Source organism: Monodelphis domestica, chromosome 7 (assembly GCF_027887165.1).
Source record: "Monodelphis domestica isolate mMonDom1 chromosome 7, mMonDom1.pri, whole genome shotgun sequence".
Taxonomy (NCBI): domain Eukaryota; kingdom Metazoa; phylum Chordata; class Mammalia; order Didelphimorphia; family Didelphidae; genus Monodelphis; species Monodelphis domestica.
In genome coordinates this window covers 194,176,720-194,200,670 of record NC_077233.1, presented here as the reverse complement: position 1 = coordinate 194,200,670, position 23,951 = coordinate 194,176,720, and the positions used below count along the sequence as shown (strand labels likewise).

The 23,951-nt window shown below is 38.7% G+C and overlaps 1 protein-coding gene across 1 annotated transcript in view; it reads left to right on the top strand.

The window, feature by feature from the left end:
- Positions 1–1,218: 1,218 nt before the first annotated feature.
- DMRT1 (doublesex and mab-3 related transcription factor 1) overlaps positions 1,219–23,951 on the top strand; it is a 140,729-nt gene continuing 117,996 nt past the window's right edge. Inside the window, exons 1-2 of the mRNA XM_001365581.4 lie at positions 1,219–1,809; positions 9,504–9,678. Coding sequence (XP_001365618.1) covers positions 1,450–1,809; positions 9,504–9,678 — 535 coding nt within the window. The 5' untranslated portion in view covers positions 1,219–1,449. The remainder of the gene's footprint in view (positions 1,810–9,503; positions 9,679–23,951) is intronic.

The window sequence follows — 23,951 nt, the reverse complement described above, 5'->3', positions numbered from 1 at the left end:
TACAACCGGTGTATTCCTGGGCAAGTAAATTTCTCTGGGCCTCAGTTTCCTTACCTGGAAAAGGGGAGAAGTAGACAAGATGACCTCTGGGGTCCCTCCTGACTCTATGACTTATTTTGCAGCATTGCTAGTATTATGCTAGCTCAATTTATATGAGAAATTTGTAAAAATTTAAAGTGCTGTGTAAATATGCCTGGTTTTAATTCTCGTTTAGAATTACCGGAGATAAATTGAAATGTCCTTTTAAGTGTAGGGGCAGGAAACATTACTCAGATTTGTTTAGAGTCAATGACAGACCCCCCCCCCCCCCAACTAGTGAATTGTTAAGACAACACGAAAATTTGTACTCTGGTGAGAGGGGAAAAAAGGGAAGACATCCATCCCTAACTGCAGAAGTTCCTTCACTAAGCAAGACTTGAATAATAATAAAACATTTCCCAAAACATTATATCTTTAAATGAAAAATAAGTCCGCGCCTAAATGTTAAGGGGCAAATGTTTAAATTAAAGTTGTGTGGAGTTAACGAGGGCAGGGCTCTGGGAAAATGAAGGGAGAGTGCATCCCAGGTTGGTGCGTGCAAAGACCCCGGAGCATTTAAAGAGCACAGGAGAAACAGCAAGCAGATGTTCCAAGCAGGGAAATATCAGCAAATGGCATTGATAATATATAGGAAAGAATCGATACGGCAGAGCATTGTGAAGGTCAGGCAACTTGGGTTTTCCATGAAAAGCAATTAAAAAAAAAGTTAGGGAGTGACAGTATTTGGAAGGTAACTTCAACAGCTGTGCGTCATGTGCCCTAGTTCCAGAAATGGTCATGCAGCGCCCATTTTCCCTACACCGCCTTTTCTCATCTTTGCATTGGGAGTCCCTGGCGAGAAAGGAGAGCCATGCATATCTGTGCTCCTGAGTAAAGGAGGGAGGGATGCGTGGTCCTGGGCTAGGAAGGGAGGAAGAGAGAGAGGGAGGGAAAGAAGGTTGCAGAGACAGTAGCTTTTCAGCCGTCTGGTTCCTGAGCTGCCCAAGCAGCTGCGTGGGATGGGAGTTGGAGGGGCGGGGCTCTCGCGCGCCCTCTTTGCCTCTAGCTGTCCCGGGAACGTTCTGAAAAAGTATCCAAAAGTTCCCTGCCGAGCGCGCCAAAAAAAAAAAAAAAAAGTGGTGGTGGGGGAGAGTAAGGTGGGGGTGGGGAGCGACGGAAAGGATAGAAAAGCGCAGGAGGGCACACACACCCTCACACGCTCCCCGCCGCAGCTCGGGGTCGCATCTCCTGCGACAGAGCTCCGCACTCAGCTCCGGCTCCTCCTGCGCCTAGCCCTCGCTTTATCCTCCGGTCCCGGCCTGGGGCCAGGGGTCTCCTTCGCCCCGCTCTACAGCGGAGCGGAAGGGAGATCTTGGGGTGACTTTTGAACCTCCTTCCGATTTAGGGGAGGAATCACCCAATCTCGGAGATATGCCTAACGAGGATTCCTACAGCAAGCCCTCGACTTCCTCCGACGGGCACTCTGGGCCCGGGGGCAAGGCCGGGGGCTTCGGCAAGGGCTCAGGTGCTATGCTCGGGGTGGCTGGAGGCAGCGGCGGTAGCGGCGGCGGGGCTGGGAGCAGCGGCGGCGGCTCCGGCTCGGGTTCGGGCGGCTTAGGACCGTCGGGGGCGGCGGGGAAGAAGTCCCCGCGTCTGCCCAAGTGTGCACGCTGCAGGAACCATGGCTACGCGTCCCCGCTGAAGGGGCACAAACGCTTCTGCATGTGGCGTGACTGCCAGTGCAAGAAGTGCAATCTGATCGCAGAGAGGCAGCGGGTCATGGCCGCCCAGGTAAGCCCGGCAAGGGGCGCGCGCCAGGAGGGCGTCGGGGCGCACAAGGCGCATGGCGGGGTCTCACCGGAGCCTTCTTTTCCCTTCACCCATTTTACTAATTCTACTTCGGCTTTTTCTTCTTCCCTTCTTGTCCTTTTCTTCTCACCTCCCTTTTTCTTTCTCCTTTCTTTCCATCTTCTTTATTCTCTTCTTTCTCTTCCCGTCTCTTTTTTCTATTTCTTCATCTCTTCCCTTCTTTTTCTCTTTCTCTTCCCCTCTTTTCCTTTCTCCTGTTTCCTTCTCCCTCTTATTTTTCCTTCTTTTCTTTCCCTCTTTCTCTTTCCTTCCATTTTCTTCCATTTCATCCTTTCCTATTCTCTATTCAGTTATATTTTTATTTTATTGTATTTTGGGTAGAGGTCATCAAACTTAGGGGCCAGTTTTTGATGCGCCCTCATTTCATGGACTTGGGGAGAAAACCTGTTGGGGGAGGGGAGTATCTGTTTGAGAGGGAGGCTAAATTGGATTTTAATTAAAGAGCCTTCAGTTACTACCTATCTAGCCCCATTCTCCTGCTTTGATAAAGGTAGGGAGCCAGACGCCAGGAGACGCCTTTGACTCCCCTTAATCAGAAAAACGAGGTAGATCCCCGAGAAACGTTAAGAAACTCGAAAAACCGTTAAAGGAGAGATTTCTCAGCTCCTACATTTGCAAGGGGAAGTGGAAAATTAGGAAACGTGGTGGTGGGGGGGAATGATTTGAATAATTCCTATTAAAAGCTAAAGTTTGGGGTGTGATAGTTTTTGCAATAGCCAGGTAAACGAGAAGAGTGAATTTTGCTTTTTTGGGGAGGTGTCTTGGAACGAATGCAAATGTTTCTCCCTTCACCTCCCGCCCCTTCGCTGTGGATGCAATATAATATCTTGGCCATTTTTATTCAAGAGGAATGGTAGTTTTATTGGGCTTTCTTTGATATGCCATCTCTAAGAATTTATATATATTTGTAAAACTATTTTTTTTTTAATTGTGAGGCGGTCATCTTTTTTTCCTCTACCTACTGGAGGTGGAGTGGGGGAGGTAGAAATCCTATATCACTTAAGTAATGTCAGGCAAAATATACTGATATATTTAAAAAATAAATCCATATTTCCCTTAGAAATTTTTAGGTGTATAAAAAAGTTTTAAAATCTCCTTAGAAATTTGAAGTATATTGAAAGACTTGTCTTTCTTGTCATCAAGAAAAGAGTCTATATTTACTAAAGGAAAATACATTCTTTCCACCTAGTTTGTGTTTCACTTTTTAAAGGATATTTTTTACTCTAAAGATGGAAAAGAAGTATTTACAAACTTTGCTACTTTTGATCATAGACTTGTAAATATCCTTCATTAGAATTGATTTTCAATGTTAATTTTTGAAATTTGATGTTAAAAGACATAAGGTGGTAAAAAAAAGATGAGATCGTTTTGCCTTTGATCTTGTATTTATATTTTGTTTCAAGGGTAGTTTTTGCAAATTTTTTGTGCATTTTCAAAATACATTTTGAAGATAACAGGATGCCACTTATGTAATAAAAATAGAGAATGGTTTGATTTTTTCCAATATTTTTTAAGTTAATTTCAATCAATTGAAAAAATACTCTATTACCATTGTGAAATGGTTCATTTAAAACATTTTTTAGGTTTTAAAAAGAGGTTTTGTAGACAGAAACAATATTATTGAGTTTACTTCTTTACTAAATACTAAAATATTTATTATGCAGAGCATATTTAATCTATAGAGTTTATAATTTCTCAGAATGTTAACCTTCAATTTTACTTAGGAAGATTTAACATCAAATGAAATAATATATACACTTATAATATACAACTATATGTTGGTTATATTAGATATTATAGCTAATGTAATTATATATTGTCATCTGCATATCAGACATGGTGTTATGATATAGAAATACACAGTAAATATGTACAATACATACAACATAAAAATGTACATAATGTATATGATATATAACAATACATCAATATATTATACACAATGTATTTACTATAATATATTGCATGTAATTATAAATAATAAACATTGCTAAATAGATATCATGTGCTTTGGAAATCTTTACAGTTTTATATACATGTTGGCTACTTCTTGGCTGTTATTATTTTTGAAAGCTTATTTCCTAGATACCCCTTTGCCCCCCCATAAAGGTAAGTCATTATTCTGCTAAGAGATTTACAATTCAGAATTTCCAGAACATAACACTACTTTTCCTCCCTGTGTTACATTAATCCCTAAAAATCTGTTTAAGATATGTTATTACTTCTATTATTCCCTAATAGCTCACATTTCTTTATATTTTAAAGTTTAATAGTTTAGTTTCCTATATAATATTTCTGTGAGATTGGATATATATTATTCTGTCTTTTTCCAAATGGGTAAAATGAGGCTCCTGATCACATAACTTGGAAATGTTTGACCAGGATTTTGAACCAAGTTCTCCTATACATTATTACATTCTTATAAAACTTTTTCTTCCATTAAATAGAGATGATTAATTATTAAGTTAAAATCAGTAATCAATTAATTAAAATTGATTATTAAAAAAACTCTAAAATGTACATTTCTTTATTAAGCATTACATCCACTTCAGAAACATTAGATGCTAAATGTACTTTTTGTAAAATTAATTCTTTTTTCATAAGCATGATTTCCTAGATCTTTTTCATTTTCTTGGATAGAAACATTTGCAATTTTTGCCCATTCCTATTAAGTATAGTTTAGTAATCTTTTTGTAAATGAAAGCTTAACTTCTGTAACTTTAGCAGCATAATCAAATAATTTTAAAGTTAATAATTTTCTAAATTAAATAATATCTAATCACTGTGATTCATCAGACTTCTCAAACTTCCAAACTGTTTAACTCCTTATTGATCATCTTGATTTCCCCCACCCACCCACCTTGCTCAGGTGGAATAGTGGAATTTGGAGTCAAAAGACCTGAGTATAGATTTGCAGTTATTTTCCATACTTAACCATGGGAAGGGCATGGCTTCCTCTGGTAAAATGGGGCCAATAATATTTGCATTAGCTGTATCTTAAGGAAAGTGCTTGGTGTAAACCAACTTGGTAAAAGTTAACACACCCATAAAAGTTTAGAATTAATTGTAGACTACACATTTTTCATTTTAACTTGGGAAGCCCTATTTAAGTTGTAGGTATAAACATGGGCTAATCATTTAGAGCTTAATTTTTGAACCTCTTAAAAATTCTATTAAGAATAAAATGATAATGGAACCAGTCCTCAGTCATGATTTTTATGGTCAACTTTTTTTACAGATACATATTTTTAAAAGGTTGTTTTGAGGATAAAATGACCCATTTTTATTCAAACACAAGGCATTATATTATTAAAATAATTCTCTGCAATGGGACCTGGCATGGTCACTCAAATTCCTCCACTTTTGCTGACTCTAAATTTTAATTTGGAATGAATTTAAAATGTATTTTCCAAGAGACTTGGGAAAATTTTCAAAAGTTTGAATAGTGAAAATGTTTAACTGATAACATTCTTAGCTTTTGATTTTGCCCTAGTTTTTTCCAAATAGTATTCATCAGAGGCTTTTTACTTTAAGATTTGGCATAGTACCAACTTCAGGCTTTTTGGAGCACATTTGGATGGTTTTAGATCACACATTGCTTTTCCTTTAGTGAGGACCACTCATCAAAACAGACAGTGGAATAGCTGTGACAACTAATGTTTCTATTAAGTCTTGCATTGATTAACTTAGATATTGCCAAAGACCAGTTTCCTTTCTCCCTAAGTCCCTTGTTTGTGGACCCTTTAACATTTTTTTCCCTTTAACATTTTGATATATATATCATTTTTCATATTTTCTATTTTAATTTGAATCTCTTGGACTACCAAATTACTAGCCCACAGCATCCTATCTACAACGTCCACAGATTTATCTGATACAACTAAATTTCATTGATGAAGAAATTGAGTCCCAGAAAAAATAAATGACTAGCCAGAAACCATAAAGTGGGATTTGGTCCCTGGTTCTCTGATGGGAAAACCAGGGCTCTTTTCCCTTATTTATCATAGTTTCTGCCTAAAGAACTGATTCCAGAATGGACTAAAAGCAGTTACCTAAATTGAATTTGTATCTGAATAGTTTGGTGATCAGACTTCTGAGATGGAAAACTGAACTACTTTTCTTTTTAGTCTGTTTTGGTTTGTAGACCTGGATTTTAGAGGTCATTTGGTCCAACCCCTTGATTTTACAGATAGTGAAACTGAGGCACAGCAGTGAAGAGTACCTAAATTTCAGAGTTGGGGGAGAAGAGAAGCAAAACTAGAACCTCTGAGTCCAAATCACTTTACCCTAATGCCTTTCTTTAATTTAAGAGCATGGAAAAAAAGAATAATATTAATAATTCAGAAAAGAAGATTGCTAAGCAAAGGTACTTTTTAGAAATAATGAGAAAAAATTTTATTTTTCTCATTCCTAAGGTAATAGCAGTTTAAAGGCTTCCCTCAATCCTAAAATCCAGTCACTCCTTAAAGAGATTTTAAATCCCAGTGACCCACTCCTCACTCCCCAGGCAGAAGTAAACAAGCCTCCCTCTCCAGCCATTGTTTTAGCCTCCTCCATTCTTTTTCCTCCCCCTTTTTCTTCTTGCTGTGCCCTTCAATCAAAATCTGCTCTGAATTTAATAGCAATAATTTATATTTAAGTAGGAATGGTATATTATTCTCTTGGTATATTTGCATTTTAAGCTTTATTTTTAACCCAGGAAGATTACATTCTATATCAAGAAATTTTGAGTCATTCCCCCTACTTGCTCCTAGAAATTACATGAAATAGCAGACAATGAACTTCTCTACCTTTCTCCCATTCATAGAAAGGCTGCATGTTTTATTTTACTTCCTTATTAAATACATTATTTTACCTTATTATTAGCATCTAGGAGACATAGAGGATGGAGTTGGACTTGGACTCAGGGAAAACTGTTTGAATCTTGCCTTAGACATTAGTTGTATGACCCTAGAAAAGTCACTCCAAAGTTTCCTTATCTATAAAATGGAGATATTAATAGTGCATACCTTCCAGAGTGTGTGTGTGTGTGTGTGTGTGTGTGAACAGCCCATTAGATATTTCTAAAGCACTTTGAAAACTTTAAAAAGCTATGCAAGTGCTAGTTTTTTTCTATCTGTACTCTTGACCTCATCTTTTCTTTACTCTGAGGTCCCTGATCCCATTTTTATTCTTTACTTCTCTAGCAGATCTTCAGTGATCCCACTTCTTTGCTTCAAAATTTGAAAAATTATTAGCTTGACCTTGACACACCCTTCAGCCACAACCCCATTTCTTTGTTTTTTTTAAATTCCATAATTGTAGATCTTATTAATCTTTCGTACATCCTTCCATCCCAATCATCTTAAGGACAATTAAGAAAAAGATATTTTATTTTCCCAATTACACAGAATAACAATTTTCAACATATGTTTTCCAAAATTATAAGATCCAAATTGTCTCCCTCTCTCCCTTCCCTCCTCCATTTTGGAGATGATAAGCCATTTGATCTGGGGTGATACATATATTATCATGTAAAACATACTTCCATATTGGTCATTGTTGTAGGAAACTACTCCTGTGAAACCAAAGCCCCCAAATAAAAGCATAAACTAATGTGAAAAATAGTATGCTTTGATCTGTATTTGGACTCAAACATTTCTTCCTCTGGAGGTGAATTCTTTGTCCTGGTCTCTGAGAATTGTCCTGGATCATTGCATTGCTGAGAGTTGCTGTCAGTCACTATATTGCTGCTACGGTGTACAGTTTCCTCCTGCTTCTGTTTATTTTTCTCTGCATCAGTTCATGTAGGTCTTAACTTTTTTCTGAAACCATCCTGCGGATCCTTCCTTATAGCCCAACAGGATTCCATCACCGCATATGCCACGATTTGTTCAGCCATTCCCCCATGGAAGGACATCCCCTCAATTTCCAATTCTTCGCCATCTCACAAGAGAGCAGCATAAATAGTTTTGTACAAATGAGCTCTTCCCCCCCCCCCTTTTTTATGGTCTCTTTGGGCTACAGACCAGTCGTGGTATTACTAGATTAAATGGTATGCATTGTTTTATAGCTTATTGAGAATAGTTTATTAGGTATCATTCTAAATTTCCCTCCAGAAGGGTTGGATCAGTTCACAGCTTCATCAACAATGCATTAGTTTCCCAATTTTGCCATGTCCCCTCTAACAAAGATTATTTTCAAAGGCCATTTAAATGTCAAAACTAATTATATTGGGGGCAGCTTGGTGGCTAAGTGAATTGAGCTAGGTCCAGAGATGAGAGGTCCTGGGTTCAAATCTGGCCCCAGATACTTCCTAGCTGTTTGACCCTGGACAAGTCACTAAACCCCCATATCCTAGCCCTTACCACTCTTCTGCCGTGGAACCAATACATGGTACTGATTCTAAGACAGAAGGTGAGGGTTAAAAAAAAAGACAGGAAGAAAGGCCTGGGTTCAAACCTGGCCTCAGACAATTCCTTCCTAGCTGTGTGATTAGACAAGTCACTTAACCCCCACTGCCCAACCCTTGCCACTCTTCTGCCTTCAAATCAATACCCAGAATTGATTCTAAGATGGAAGTGAAGGATTATAAAAACTCCCATTAATTATAGTAGTGACACTGCATTTATCTCTTTTATAACATTTCTCACAGGCTTCCTGGTATAGTTAGTTATCTATGTACATGGATTCCCTACTATATTTTAGTTACCTTTTAGAGGGCAGGGAATTTCATTTGTTCAATAAGCATTTATTAAATTTCTGTTGAATGCCAAATATTGTGCTGAGTGCTAGAGATATACAAAGACAGAAATGAGGATCACTGCCCTGAAAATGCTCATTATATTTACAGCTACACAGAAGTGTGGAAACTTGCCTCAGGTTCCTCATCTATAAAATGGGGATAATAATAGAACCTCTCTTCTAGGGTTGTTTTGAGGACCAATGAGATAATTACTATAAAGCTTTTGGCACAGGGCCTGGCACATCGTAAATACTACAAAATGTTAGTTAATAGCTATTATTACTCCCTTTCCTTCACTTTACAGGTTTGCCAAACCCGCCTCTTTCCTGGTCATCACCCGGAACAATCCATTTCCTGCCCTTGACCCCCATTCTCCCATTTGGAATTACCCTCTCTGCTCACTTTCACCTTAGAAAAATCACTTCCAGGCTCCCTCAGCTGCTTGCTTCTTTGTGTATCTTTTTCTGATCATTCCATTTGCTAGTGGTCTCTTTCCTTAAAGTACCTTTATTCTGAATATACATATACATAGCTACCTACGTGTATCTATACTCACACTTACACATGCGTCTTCCCCTAGTGAAAGTCAGCTCCTTGAGAGTAGCCATCTTTTTTTCACTGAATGCAGAGTTTAGCACTGAATCTGAATTATATCCTTATATATTATATATTTTATTATTTTTATTTTATATACATAATAGCATATATACATATAATAGCACTGAATCTCAATTATGCCTTATAGTGGGTACTTATATGTAGGCGTTGATGGATACCAAATTAATCTTTTATAAGTAAATGCCAGAGAAAATGTAGATAAAGGTGTGTTTCACCTCCAAATAAAAAAATACCGGGTATTTAAAAATGTGTTTTCCTCTTTGCACATGCTCAGGTGGCACTGAGAAGGCAGCAGGCCCAGGAGGAGGAGCTGGGGATCAGCCACCCCATTCCCCTGCCCAGCGCTGCAGAACTGCTGGTGAAGAGAGAGAACAATGGCAGCAGCTCATGCCTGATGTCGGAGAGCAGCAGCCCCACGCAGGCCCCTAGCACTCCCACCACATCTTCAGGTAATCTCACAGTGAGCCTCGGCATCAGGTTTCTAGAAAAATGAATTAATTTGTTACATTAAAATACTTAATTAACTCTCCCTTCCCTTTCCTCATTAGAGAAAGCATCTGACATATGTATAAAACTTACTTATTTTTGTTTGTTGGTTCTTTTTCTGGAGGTGGACAGACAAAAGTTATTCTTCTAACAATATTTCTGCAGCTATATGGAATGTTTTCTAGTGCTTAGAAGACAGGAGCTATGTCTGAGCCTTTTATTTTAATGTTTATTTAAAAAACCCTTCCCTTATGTCTTAGAATTGATACTAAGCATTGGTTCCAAGGAGTACAGTTTAGGCCACAGCAGTTAAGTGACTTGCCCAGTGTCACACAGCTAGGAAGTATCTGAAGCCAGATTTGAACCGAGGACCTCTCATTTCTAGTCCTGGCTCCTAATCTATGGAGCTATTTATCTGCCCTTATGCTTTTTATTTTTAAGATAAAAAAGACAGAGGCAATTGGATACCTCAGTGGATTGAGAGCCAGGCCTAGAGATGGGAGGTCCTAGGTTCAAATCTGGCCTCAGACACTTCCTGGCTTTGAGACCTTGGCCAAGTCCCTTAACCCCCATTGCCCAGCTCTTACTGCTCTTCTGCCTTGGAACTGATATCCTGGACCAATTCTAATATGGAAGGTAAAGGTTTTAAAAAAAAAAGAAAAAAGAAACTACTGAATATTATCAAATAACACACAAAAGCACATGGAAACTTTGAAGACTCCCTAATATCAGATGTGTAAGGAACACTCCCTGGTGTAGCTAACCCCTCTCCCTGCTTCCACCTGTGATCCTGGCAGTGGCCTCCTGGGCTTTTCCTCCTACTAGTCCCCTTAATTTGTCTGCCCACGTAGCCTGATCACATGACCCCCCTACTCCCATCATTCCTAGCGCCTCCTATCCATTCTTGTAGGAACTACACAGTTAGCTGTAGTTAATTAACTTGTTGGAACTCAAGATGCCCTTCTGGGGTTATGGATGTTAGCATTTGGGGTTTCAGCAGGAAAAATTACAGCGGGAGGGAGAAGGGTGAGATGGATGAAGAGGCAGCTGCCTCACTTTTACATGGAGGGTGGAGGGGTGAGCCTGGCCTAGTGTAGAGAACACCAGATTTATAGTTGGAAGACCATCCTGGCTGCCCTCCCCATCTGTGGGGTCTTGGGCAAGTCTTGTTCTGTCCCATCTCTTGACCTCAAAGTTGTCAAATGAGGGTCTCACATCAAAATAGAGAAATAACTAAGTTTCCTTCCTTCCTTCCTTCCCTCCTTCCCTCCTTCCTTTCTTCTCTCCTTCCCTCCCTCCTTCCCTCCTTCCCTCCTTCCTTCCTTCCTTCCTTCCTTCCTTCCTTCCTTCCTTCCTTCCTTCCTTCCTTCCTTCCTTCCTTCCTTCCTTCCTTCCTTCCTTCCTTCCTCCCTTCCTTCCTCCCTCCCTCCCTCCCTCCCTCCCTCCCTCCCTCCCTCCCTCCCTTTCTTCTTCCCTCCTTCCTTCCCCCCTCTCTCCCTCTCTCTCTCCCTCTCCCCCCCAATTACATGTAAAGACAATGTTTAATGTTTAAAAACCTTTTGAGTGCCAAATGTCCTCTCTCCCTCCATCTATCTCTTCCTCTCTCTCTGAGATGGTAAGCAGTGGGATATGGATTTTACCTGTGCAGTCACATAAAACATTTTTCCATCTCTGTTCTCTTAAGTCTCTTTTCTAACATTTTCTGTGATTCTGAGGACAGTAGTCTGGTCTTTTCAGGGAGAATGATGATGATGATGATGATGAAGCTCTTATATTTGTTATCTCATTCAATCCTCACCACAGCTTCAGGAAGTAGGTACTCTTATTATCCCCATTTTATGGTGGAAGAACTTGAGGCAAGGTACCATTAAACAACTGCCCAGAGGAATGTCCCAGGCTTCCTTGCTTGCAGACCCGCTACGTTCCTCCTCTGCCTCCCTGCCCTGTGGTTATAGGGTGAGCCTGTAACATTATGGTGCTGCCAGGTGTTTGGATGGGAGCTGGGAAAGGGGGCCCATCTCCCTGTCCCCACAATCCCATTCAGAAGAAAGAGGGCCTTTAAGGCCGGGGGACCGGCCTTTAAGAGGGGGTTTTCAGAGGTGAAATTCTCAAAGCAAACATAAATTCTGGCTGAGCCTTTCTGAGGCAGTGATAGGGAAAGTTACAGGCAGGAGTGGGGGAGCCACAGAGAGAGTTCAAGGTCAGGACGGTGCCAGCTTCACTGCTTCCTTCTGTAGACAGAGGACCCTGGGAGCTTCTAAGGCCATTGTAGCCTGGAATGAGCACTTTATAGGGGCTAACTGGGGGTAGAAAATGACTCCACAGGGAAGAGATCCCCACTCTCCTCCTCTAGCCAGGGCCTCGTCCATGGAGGGGAACCCAGAGGGGGTTAGGAGGGTAGACTGAGGCGGGCCCACTCATCTCAGAAATGGAACCTCAGGAAGCCTGGGCCTGGCCCTGGGCCGCTGAGCTCCCTGCTGTGTCAGGGGTACCACTTTGTGGTTCCGCGTGTCCATAAGGCCTGACCCTTTGACCCCACGTGGGATTCTGTTGGCAGAGATCCCAGACTGGTTTACCATTTCCTTCTCTGGCACGTTTTGCTGTATAGGGAATGGAGGCAGACCGGATGAAGTGACTTAGCCAGGGTCAGTGTCTGAGGACAGACTCCAGCTCCGGAGGGGGACTCTTCCTGCCTCCAGGCTTGGTGCCACCCACTGGGCTGCCTCTCTGTCACTGGGCTGTAGGAGAGCTGTCTAGCTTACCCAGGGGGATAACTTGGGTCTTGTTGAGGTGTGTTAGCCACAAAATGAGCCTGAATTTGGAGAAAGGATGTGTTTCTTGCATCACCTCCTTCACAGGGAGGATGTCTCCTCACTTATGGGCCACCACCCCTCGGCAGGGCCAACTCTCTCCATTGTCTGAGGCTCCAAGCCAAGGCTCTGATTTCCAAGTGGAAGAATGATGAGGAAAACTGTTCTGGGGGAGGGGTTGCATTCACTTATCCCACACCAGGTTTTAGGGTTATCTGGTCATTTTCTTAGATTGAATAAGCATGGATGGAGTGCTTTCTGCATTCAAAGCAGTCTTATTCCTCTTAGCTTAAGTTGGAGCTGGACAAGGACCAAAAATCACTTCTGTATTCTGAAAGTCATTTAGGATCCTACATTCGATCTAGAATGATCTCAGGAGATTTTTAAATTCAGCCTCCTTTTTGTCCACATAAGGATACCAAGATTCAGAGACAGTGACTTCCCTCATGCAGTTGAGGGATAGAGGTGGGATTTGAACTCAGGCCCCTGTCTCCAAATATAGTAGTCTTTCCATGAGGCCAATTACATTTTGGTTATTAAGAGATGAGCCATTTTTGGCAAGAAAAATATCAGAATAATTGTGTTTTTTTTTAAATTATTATTATCAGATTGTCAGAATTCTAAAGAGTAGACAAATTAGATTTGCCTCTCTTGTTATTTCCCTTATTAGAGAGCTGATGTCTGGGTGGGTTTCTTTCCTACCTTTCTCAAATACTGGTTAAGAGTACTAGAAGAGGGACAGCTAGGTAGCACAGTGAAGAGAGTTGGATGTAGAGTTGGGAGGCCCTGAATTCAAATGAGGCTTCCGATATTTCCTCGCTGTGTGACCCTGGGCAAGTCACTTAAGCCTCTGCCTAGCTCTTGCTACTCTTTTGTCTTAGAATTGATATTAAGACAGAAGGTGTATGAGATTGCTCTTACAACAGTGACCAATATGGAAGTGTGTTTTGCATGACAGTAAAAAATGAAAATAAAAACAGAAGGTAAGAAAGTTACAGAAAACGAGAAAAGAGTTTGTGTGTATTTGGGTGTTTGTGTATTCTTGAACTTTTGGGTTAAAATTGTTATTATAGGGCAAAGTATGGGAAGGATCTGCGATTTCCTGTGAGGAACTCCTCCTACAACTTAGCAACCTTTAATAGATAAATGCTAGGGAGTTGCCCAAAGCACATAGAAAGGTTAAAAGATTTGCCCCTGGTCACAGCAAGAGCAGTGAACAAAATCTGAACACAATTCTTCCGGACACCAAGCCCAGTAGTGTGTTAGTACTATGGTGCCTCTAGCTTTATATTATATGTATTTATACGTATCTGTGTGTATATATGCCTACATATAAATATTTTACATTTTATATTTAAAAGATATTGCCACCTAAACTTAGTTGTGGAACATTTTCCATTCACTGCTTATAATTTTATTAGCAGAATTAGATGTTAGGGAAGAGCATCCATCTGCAAAGAGTCCTCCATTTAAAAACAAAACAAAACATTTTAAACTTCTGTCTTAAGATCAATTCTAAGTATTGGTTCCAAGATAGAAGAGCTGGAAGGGCAATTAGGACTAAGTGACTTGCTCAGGGTCACATAACTAGGAAGTGCTGAGGTCACATTTGAACCCAGGACCTCCAGGATCCAAGCCTGTCTCTCTATCTACTGAACCACATATCTGCCTCTCCCTCTCCTTTTAAAAACTATTCTAGGACACCCAGAAAGAAGACAATTGTATATGGGCACAATAATTTTTATTCCAAGTTATAATTTACCAGTAATTTGTTCTTTTCATTTTGGTATATATGCAATCTATATCTTGGCATTTTAGTGTAATGCTTCAACATTTTTTATTGAGAAAGGCAGTGATATTCCCACTTCCCTCTATTATTCTTTCCTACTCTTTTGGGTTTCATCATTTCTTTTTCTTCTCATTCTCATATGAGCAACTAATGAAATGTAGCATCCCTGACACTTTGGCAGAGGTTCATAACTTGGGACTTGGGGGCTCTAAAAGGGTTCGTGGCGAGATTGCAAGGGGACCTGTGAAGCTGGATAGGAGAAAATGATATCTTTATTTTTAATATAGTTGTTTGCCTTGGCAGTCCTACATATTTTACTTTATGTATTTAAAAGCATTATTCTGAGAAGGGCACCCTGGGTTTTGCCAGATTACCAAAGGAATGGGATCTATCCTACCAAAAAAAATTAGAAGCTCCTTTAGCAGCTGGTGGGTAATTCTTCAGCCTGCAGTTTTTCTTGGACAATGTCACTTGAATTTAGCAACACTGATAATTTGTTTTCCACTCTGCATTACACAATGGTATTGTACCTCTTTTAGGAAGAAGGGGTTAAAAAAACCCCCAAATTTAATGGTGTTTGTGAAAAGGGCTTTGAAATGTTGGGTTGTGAATTTTTTAGGTTTTCACTTAGACCTGTTGGCTCCTGCTGCTTGGTGACATTTTAAATCTTAACTGAAAATGAGCCAGATGGCTCTTTCTGAATGGAGGCCTGGCAGCGGAAGCACAGAGGTGAATGTGGAGTCAGGATGGAGGCACAGAGCGGGTGGCAGCAGCCTCTTCCCTGCAGGTGTGGGGGTAGCCAGTTATTTATTACAGCTTTTAGATGCCCCAAACGGTTCTTTGACCAGCTTAAGAAACTTTTCCCTTCTCTACATTGTGAAAGAAATCCTGAATGTTATCTCTGTGCCCTCCCTCTGGAGCATTCTGGGCTCTGGACCCTATTTTCCCCAGGAAGCCTCTTCCTGTCCATCTTGGCCTGGCCTCAGGCAGCCCTGCTTCCTCCTGTGCATCCTCTCTCCTCAGTGCACTCTTCGTCCAGGGATGGAAATGTGAGGATGGGGGAGAATGTGCTAGCACTGAACCAAGGGATGGCTTCTGGATAGGAAGGATTGTGTTGTTCCTTTGCATTTGCATTCCTGGCCCAGAGAACGGTTTCCAGCATGTGGTAAGTGCTTAGCAAATGCGTGCTTTGCTTGATTAATAAAAATTGTGGCTTCTCTACAAACATTTTTTAAAGCCCTTTGAATGAATGAAGCTTTTATACAAAGTCAATACACCATTTCATTTTCATGTAGGTGAAAATCACTTCTATGTATACATTAAAACATTTCCTTTTTTAGTTTAATTTATATATATGGATATATTTACACCCCTTACCTTCCATCTTAGATCAATATTGTTTATTGGTTTTCAGGTAGAAGAACGGCAAAGGCTAGGCAATCAGGGTTAAGTCAGAGTCACACAGCTAGGAAGAATCTGACATCAGATTTGAACCCAGAACCTCCCTTCTCTGAGTCTGACTCTATCCACTGAGCAACCTAGCCTCCTCTCTAGATTATATGTTGATACAATTTTTATTAATCTTTTTTCTGACAGTTTTTGATTTGTGTTCTTTCCCTTAACTCTCAATTCAGTTTGAGTTTGATAACATTGGTTTAGATGATTATTGTTTTTATAACATAATTTTAGGTTTAGAAGTTCTATTTATTCTTTATTTCTACTTTTAAAATTATATTTCTTGATATTCTAAATGTATTGTTTAGTATAATGCTAAATACTGATCTTTTGCAGTTCCCTCTAATTTTCTAAGTAAAATTACCCTTGTGTTCCTGATTTTTCTATTTTGGTAATAGAAAATTATTTTGGCATAATTTTGATAATTTGCTTTTGTCTTTTAGCCAGGTTTTTTGTGTAACAAATAATTTTGTGTATTCTGGAGTCATTTAGCTAGAATTTTATTTTTAAACTTGAATATTCACTTAATAGTGATTTATAGTTCTCTTTCTTTGCTTTATCTTTTCCTGGTATTGGGACTATATTTGGCTCATAAAAGTTCAATGGAGTTCTCAATTTTTGAGAGTAATTTATAATGTATAGATATTAATATATTAAATGTTATACATTGTTACTCTTAATTATATATTAATATATTATCAAATAATAGAATACAATAACATATAACCATATCTAATAATTTATAACATATAGACGTTAACTTTGTGTTTTGTATAATTTGGTTATAAATCTATATGAATAAAAGGTCTCCCTCCTACTCCTTTAGTAGTTTCTTTACCGTCACTTCAAATCTTTTTTTTTTTTTAGATTGTAGTTTTCTATTGGGAATTTTAGAATTGTACATAATCTTCTTTTTTAATTTTCAGTTTTGTTGGCATATAACTTACATAATTGTTTCTGACAATTCTTTCTATTTCTACTTTGTTTTGATTTCACCTTAATTGCTTTTTATTTTGTTAGTTTGATTTCCTTCTACTTTTTATTATTAGCAAAGTTGGGTGAAGTTTATCAGTTTTGTTAATGTTTTTAAAAACTAGCTTTTACATTTGTTTCTCATTTATAATCTTGTTTTCAATTTACCTATTTTCAGGATTTCTTCTCTGGGTTTATTTTGGATTTGTTATTTTCTCATTAAAAAAAATTAATCAATTCACTAGTCTTCTATTTTTTGTTTCATTAATGTATGTTTTTAGAGTTATTTGTAATTTTTCCTCTGAATAATACTTAAGCTATATCTCAGATTTTTGTATGTTTCATCATTTTTGTCTCACAAAGGTATTTTTTTCTCTTTATTCTCTGACTCTTTAGTATTTCTTTATTAAATCTACACTTAGATCTTTTGTTTTTTCTTGTACTTTCTGAGTTAATGACTATATTGTATTATTTGTTATAGTTGTATACAATTCTTATGTTTTAATACATGTGTTCTGTTTTGTAAAATGCAGTTCTGGTAAATGTGCATATTGTCAATAAATAAGAAATAGTCTTAACATAGTGCTTTGAGGTATGTAATGTGCTTTAGAAGTTTATGTCATTTGATCTTTACAACAGGCCTGTGAGGTAGGTATTATTTTTATCTCCATTTTACAAATGAGGAGATTGAGGTGTTAAGTGACTTGTCCAGGGTCACATAACTGGTGAGTGTCAGAGGCGGTTTTGAACTTAGATCTTCTTGACTTGAGGTCCATTATTCAGTAAACTGATCTGCCTAGCTGCTTCCATTATATTCTTTAATATTGAATATATGTTCTTTAATATTCCTACTTGGAAAATTATATACATTTTTTTATTTCTATATTCTTCATCATTTTGTTCCAAACTATAGTTTATTTTGCTTATATTACTGTTTGATTTGTTCAGCTCCGAAGGAGGAATATTAGATACTCTCCTACTGCCAAATGTATTTTTGCAGATTGGTTAACTCTTCCTTTATGAATATAGTGGTGCAACTGTGTTTAACATTGATATTGGTTCAATGCCTATATAGTTCCTTTAAATGCCTTGCAACTTTCTTGATTATTTCTCAGTATTATATTTTATTTTACTATTTCAAGTAATGATTGCTATTCATCGTACTTTAGGATTTATTTGACAAAGAGTAAATTTTGTCCCAGCCTCTAGTTTTCATTCTGTGTGATTTCACCTTTTATATTTGTTTCTTGTAAAGAACAGAATGAGGAGCTTTGTTTTCATACTCATTTTGCCATTCTCAAATGTTTTACTTGAATTATTTCTCTAGTGTTTATTTTAAAATATTTTTTTTGCCTGTCCCCTTCACTTCACTCAATACTTTATCCTTGAAGTTAGTTTTGCTTTAACTATAGCTTTGTTTAGATAGACTTTTTTCCCTGTGTCTCCCCCCCATTCCCTACTTTCCTATTTTCCTATACTTATTTCTAAATGGTTAATTTATTTCTTTAGTTATTGATTTCTTCTCTTCTTTTGCCCATTCTCCTTTCCTTCTCCATGACATAATTATTTTAAAATTTCTCCAACTTTTTAGGGTCAATAGTCTCCCCCCCCCCAATATTTTCCCAAGAAAATTCTCTTGATTCTTTTTCTTCCTATCTATTCCAAAGTTTTATTCTCTAATTCTTGGATTTATTTCTGCTTTAATTTTTTATCCTTCAGAGTCAAAACTTTTGAGTAGTGGGTTTGAATTTCCTATTCTAATCAATTTATATGTTAATTACCTTTATAGATTTTTGCTCCATCGTCTTCTCTTTTTGTTCTCTTGTGGCACACTCTTCAGTTTTTGAAACAATATTAGCTAGAAGTGGTACTAAAGGGCAGCACAGAAATGGGTATAAGGAATAGTGAGGGCACCAGTTTGGCTAGTCCCAAAAATACATGAAAGGAAATAATGTATAATAACTGGTCTGTAAAATGAGGGATGGGTGACCTGTGTGGCATGTGACCTTTGGCCAGGGCTGTTCTAGAGCCAGCTTTAACCAACTGGAAATCTGATTGTTAAAGTTTAAATATGAGCGTTAACGCCTCAGGAATTGTCAAATGCCACAAATCAAGATTTGATGTATTATTTTGTTTATTGTTTAGACTTTAGAAAGCAATAGAGAAAATGTTCATTGCTGATGACATTTAAGAGTGTATTTTGTGTGTTTTTTAGTGGAGGAGCTGGTTGTTAAATGTTTATCAGTGTATTTTTGTATAATTTCAGGCAATTTTTGGAAATCCCTTATTTGAATTATTTCCTTTGACCAACTAATAAAAATAAACACATTGACGGTGGCTTATGAAGTGTGATTTGGAAGAGGAGTCTCATCACAATGCCTAAAATCCTAGTTTGCTTTTTCTAGGATTTTCTGCAAGTTCAGAGAACTTTAAATGGTACTTTATAGTGCAGTCTTTTCATTGACTACATTATGAGATTAGGTCAGTGACAATATATGAGATCTTATAAGAAGTTGGCTGCAAATTAGAAATTATCAAGATTATTTGAAATAGAAATTTTCTCACTAAGTATATATTCTTATCTTTAGATATCAGATACTGATAGTTTGAGGCCATCATCATTAACAAGACTTTTAAATTCTAAATTTTTGTTACCAAAAATGACACATCACCTCTAAAAATTCCCCTTAAAAAAAAAAAACTACTCGGAAACAGGATTTTCCAACCTGTTTAAAAAAAAAAAGATTATAAATGAGTTAGCTAAGTGGCTTAGTGTATAGAGAGCCACTCTGGAGATAGGAGGTCCTAGCCTCAGCAACTTTGAAGCTCTGTGACCTTGGGCAAGTCACTTCATTCCAGTTGCCTAGTCCTTACTGCTCTTTTGCCTTGGAAATGATTGATTCTAAGACAGAAAGTAAGATTTAAAAAAAAATTTCCAAATTACTTTCTGTGGCCCATTTTAGCACATACTGTGCACATATAGTATATGTGAAAATATATGTATATATATTTATAATATTTACATATACACATCTAAATGTAATATCTAATAATTAACTTTCAACAAAGGTATCTTAAACTAAGATTTTTAAAAATAACAAAATATATTTGGATACATTGCTGTCACTAAAAATAATGGATATTTTTAGTGAAACAAAATGCTTTTTACCATAAAACAAAATAATTTAAAATGTTTATTTTCATGTTTATCTCATCCTTTTAAAATGTCTGACTATTGCATGTTTTTGATATTCTTGTATATTATATGCTCTATACATAGTCATATATAATATATAAATAGCCATATTTGGGAGTCACAAGATCCAAGATGTTTGGAGGTCACCATCTTAAGACTAAGATGGAGATTGATTGTCTTTGGATAGTGTTTTTCTACACCAATGTGGACCCTTTCCTTGACCCCCAAACAAAACATAAAACCCAATAATATGAGACATGATAGTTGTAATACCTGTTCATTTAGGAAAACGTTTTGAAACAAAAATGTAACTAAATTTTCTTAGTCACAGATGGATAGGAAGGAAGGGAAGTGGGTAGGGAGGGAAGGAGGAAGGGAAAATGGAAGGAAGGGAAGGAGAAGGGATGGAAGAAGAAAGTGGGGAGAGACAGAGAGAGTGAGAGAGAGAAAAGAAGGAAAGAAATTTATTGAGGGCATACTGTGCCAGGAACTGTGCTAAGAGGTAGGGATATGCAGACAAGCAAGCAAGACTTTCTTTGTCCTCACGGTGCCTACAGCATATAATAAGGGAAAACATAAATGAGGAGAGTTGAAAGGAGGGGTGAGGGTACCCCTGCTGCAGGGTAGGGGGTTTTCCAGGAGAAAGAGTAGAAATAGGGAGAGTAAGCAGAGAGTAAAGTGAAGCATGGCTGAAGGGATGTTTTCGGAGAGAGTGGTCGCCAGTTAGGACAGTGGGGCCCCCAGATGGCTGCTTCTCTAGAGAGGGAGAGCTATAGATGACGAGAAGGGGGAAGGCTGGAAAGAGGATTGACCTTTGAGTAAAGTATGCTAGATCCTCACTTTACATGAGAGTTTATGCATCATTGCTTAAGTCTTTGTGTATTTTTCCTTATTGCAAATATGTAACTTGAAGTGTAACAGGACTTCTTTCTTTCATACTTCATCATGACATGTATTTTGCAGTGAAAGAGGAATAGTGTTTGAAGGAGTTACACAAATCATCTAGAGACCCAGAGACAGGCCTTCTTCATTGTAACCATATTGACAAGCCAAAAATATTAGAGTGCCTGAGAAGGCCAGAGGTAATTTCTTAGACGTCCTGTGACAAATGTTTCTTCAGAAAGAGTGAGGGGGGGCCATAGAAAACTGGCTGTGCCATTTTTTCTTTATAAGTTTTTTTAGTAGTTTATTAATCTTTTGTACAGTTAAGAGAAAAACCTGAGAGGTAGTAAAAATGAACTTTTTTGTGACATGGCATTGGTTTAAAAAGGATAAAAAAACTTACTTTGAAAGTATTGGTGAAAAGCCATTTTAGTAAAAATATAATTCAATTTCTCAAATGAGTTTATGATCATACCAAAGTAAATATTCCCTTCATCACTGAAAATTGCAACCTATTCATGCTAGATAATTGTGACTTGTCTAGGTCATCCCATATATTTAGGACAAGGAATATGCCCAGTATTATTTTGGAGTCTTCCTTTCCTTCCTTCCTTCCTTCCTTCCTTCCTTCCTTCCTTCCTTCCTTCCTTCCTTCCTTCCTTCCTTCCTTCCTTCCTTCCTTCCTTCCTTCCTTCCTTCCTTCCTTCCTTCCTTCCTTCCCTCCTTCCCTCCTTCCTTCCTTCCTTCCTTCCCTCCTTCCCTCCTTCCCTCCTTCCCTCCTTCCCTCCTTCCTTCCTTCCTTGCTTCCCTCCTTCCCTCCTTCCTTTCCTCCTTCCCTCCTTCCCTCCTTCCCTCCTTCCTTTCCTCCTTCCCTCCTTCCCTCCTTCCCTCCTTCCTTCCTTCCCTTCTTCCTTCCCTTCTTCCTTCCTTCCTTCCTTCCTTCCTTCCTTCCTTCCTTCCTTCCTTCCTTCCTTCCTTCCTTCCTTCCTTCCTTCCTTCCTTCCTTCCTTCCTTCCTTCCTTCCTTCCTTCCTTCCTTCCTCCCTCCCTCCCTCCCTCCCTCCCTCCCTCCCTCCCTCCCTCCCTCCCTCCCTCCCTCCCTCCCTCCCTCCCTCCCTCCCTCCCTCCCTCCCTTCCTTCCTTCCTTCCTTCCTTCCTTCCTTCCTTCCTTCCTTCCTTCCTTCCTTCCTTCCTTCCTTCCTTCCTCCTCCCTCCTTTCCTCCCTTCCTTTCTTCTGCTTGCTCTCATCATGTTACCAACCCATTTTCTTTACCATTTGTGGGGGGGGTATGACACAGTGTGTCATAGTCTTATCAAATGTTGATTGGTTTATTTTTTTAAAGCTCACTGCCATGTCAGAAATTTTACTAGTTGGCAAATCCATAAGAACATTACAACCTTTCTTCCTTGAAATTACCATCTTGTTGACCTTCTAGGACACTGTAGTATCCTAAGCTCCTCCTGCTATCTCAGTTTCCTTAAAGGTGTCTTTGCCCCTAAACCCACAAATTCTAGCTTAAGACAAAACATTTTGTTACTGACAGCTTTTCTTTTACAATTCTGTTTCTTCCCTTTCCCCCCTTCAGTTGTTTCTCATCTTTTTTCCCCTGGTTTACATCCTGATTGTGGCTGGGCTCTATCATAATTACATTGAGTGTCTGAGGCCCATTTGAAAATGAAAGAGAACTGGGGAAAAGGATTTAATGTCATAATCCATGTTAAAGTCACTGTTGATGCTATTAGCTGAGTTGTTGAATTAAAGCAGTTCTTTCAGTGGTTTCTGTTGTTGCTTCTGTTAGATATTTTTGTCAGAGGCAAACAAATAATAATCTATATATCACATATTATATGGTAGAATTGTCTTTATAAGTTATTAAATGTATTTATTTTTACCAGTGAATATTTATTTAAAAAGCCAAGGACATTTTTTGGTGCCAACAAAAATTGATTTTCATAATTCAATCTAGTTTATATTCTGAGTGTAGGTGAGGAGGGGAAAGTCACAAATTTTTTTCTTAATATATAGAGCTACGGCATCTAGGTGCACAAGGAGGAGAGGGCTGGGCCTAGACTAGGACGATGAGATCAAATCAGGCCTCAGACACTCAAATAGCTGTGTTACCCTAAGCAAGTCACTTAACCTTGTTACTGCAGTTTCCTTCTATGTAAAGTAAGCTGGAGAAGGGAAGTACCAAATCATTGCAGTATTTTTGCCAAGAAAACCCCAAATGGGGTCATGAAGAGTCAGACATGACTGGAAAATAGCTGAACAACAAAAAAGCAAGAGATTGGAAGAAAGCATAAAGATATAGCGAACATTTTTCTTCAAGATTATTTTTGAATAATTATTTTTGTATAATCTTTTGTTTGCTCTGGTACCAATGGATTTGGACATACTGTTTTCATGACTGAGTTTCCATCCCAGCTTTGTCTCCACCCCTATCCTCCAAAAGACATTGATAAACTAGACACAATTGAAAAGAACAGCAACAAAAAGATGAATGTCTTAGAGAAAAGAAAAATAAGTCTATAAATATTTGAAAGGCAATTGGATGGAGGGATGTAACGGGCAGAGAGGGATTATTTACAGGGATGGAGCTCCGTTTGACAGGGGAATAAAAGCTCATGTCTGAAAGTAGAGGGGAAAATTGGTGAGAACTGAAAGAAAAGCAGAAAACAAACCCTGTGCTAAGAAGGACATTGGGCCAGGATGTGTTTGTTCTCCCATTTGTTGGACTGTGGAGAGCAGGGTAGATAGTCTATTGTAAAGGCCTGGCCTGGAATGCTGCTCTGATAATGGAACCCTGGAGGAGTTGGGAGCTGGTTTTGTCCCTCCTCTCCCCATGGAGCACAAAGGAGAGGCTAGAATGAGCTGCTCTTGGCCTTTGCCTGCTCTATGAAGGCCAGGCTTTGTTCCCAGAGATAATTTGTGAAAGCAGCCTCGAGATTACCAGAAAGAGCCATTATGTCCATCTGTCTCAGGGGGTTCCTGAAGTCAGCATGTTTTCAGAGAGGTGGCGTCTCCCCTTGGGACTGGTCCTCTGTTCATTATACCCCACTGTCAATTTGATTCCACCCCGTGGTGCCGGCTTCTCCCTGCTCCTTCTCAATTCAGTTCAGCTGAGTTCCTCCA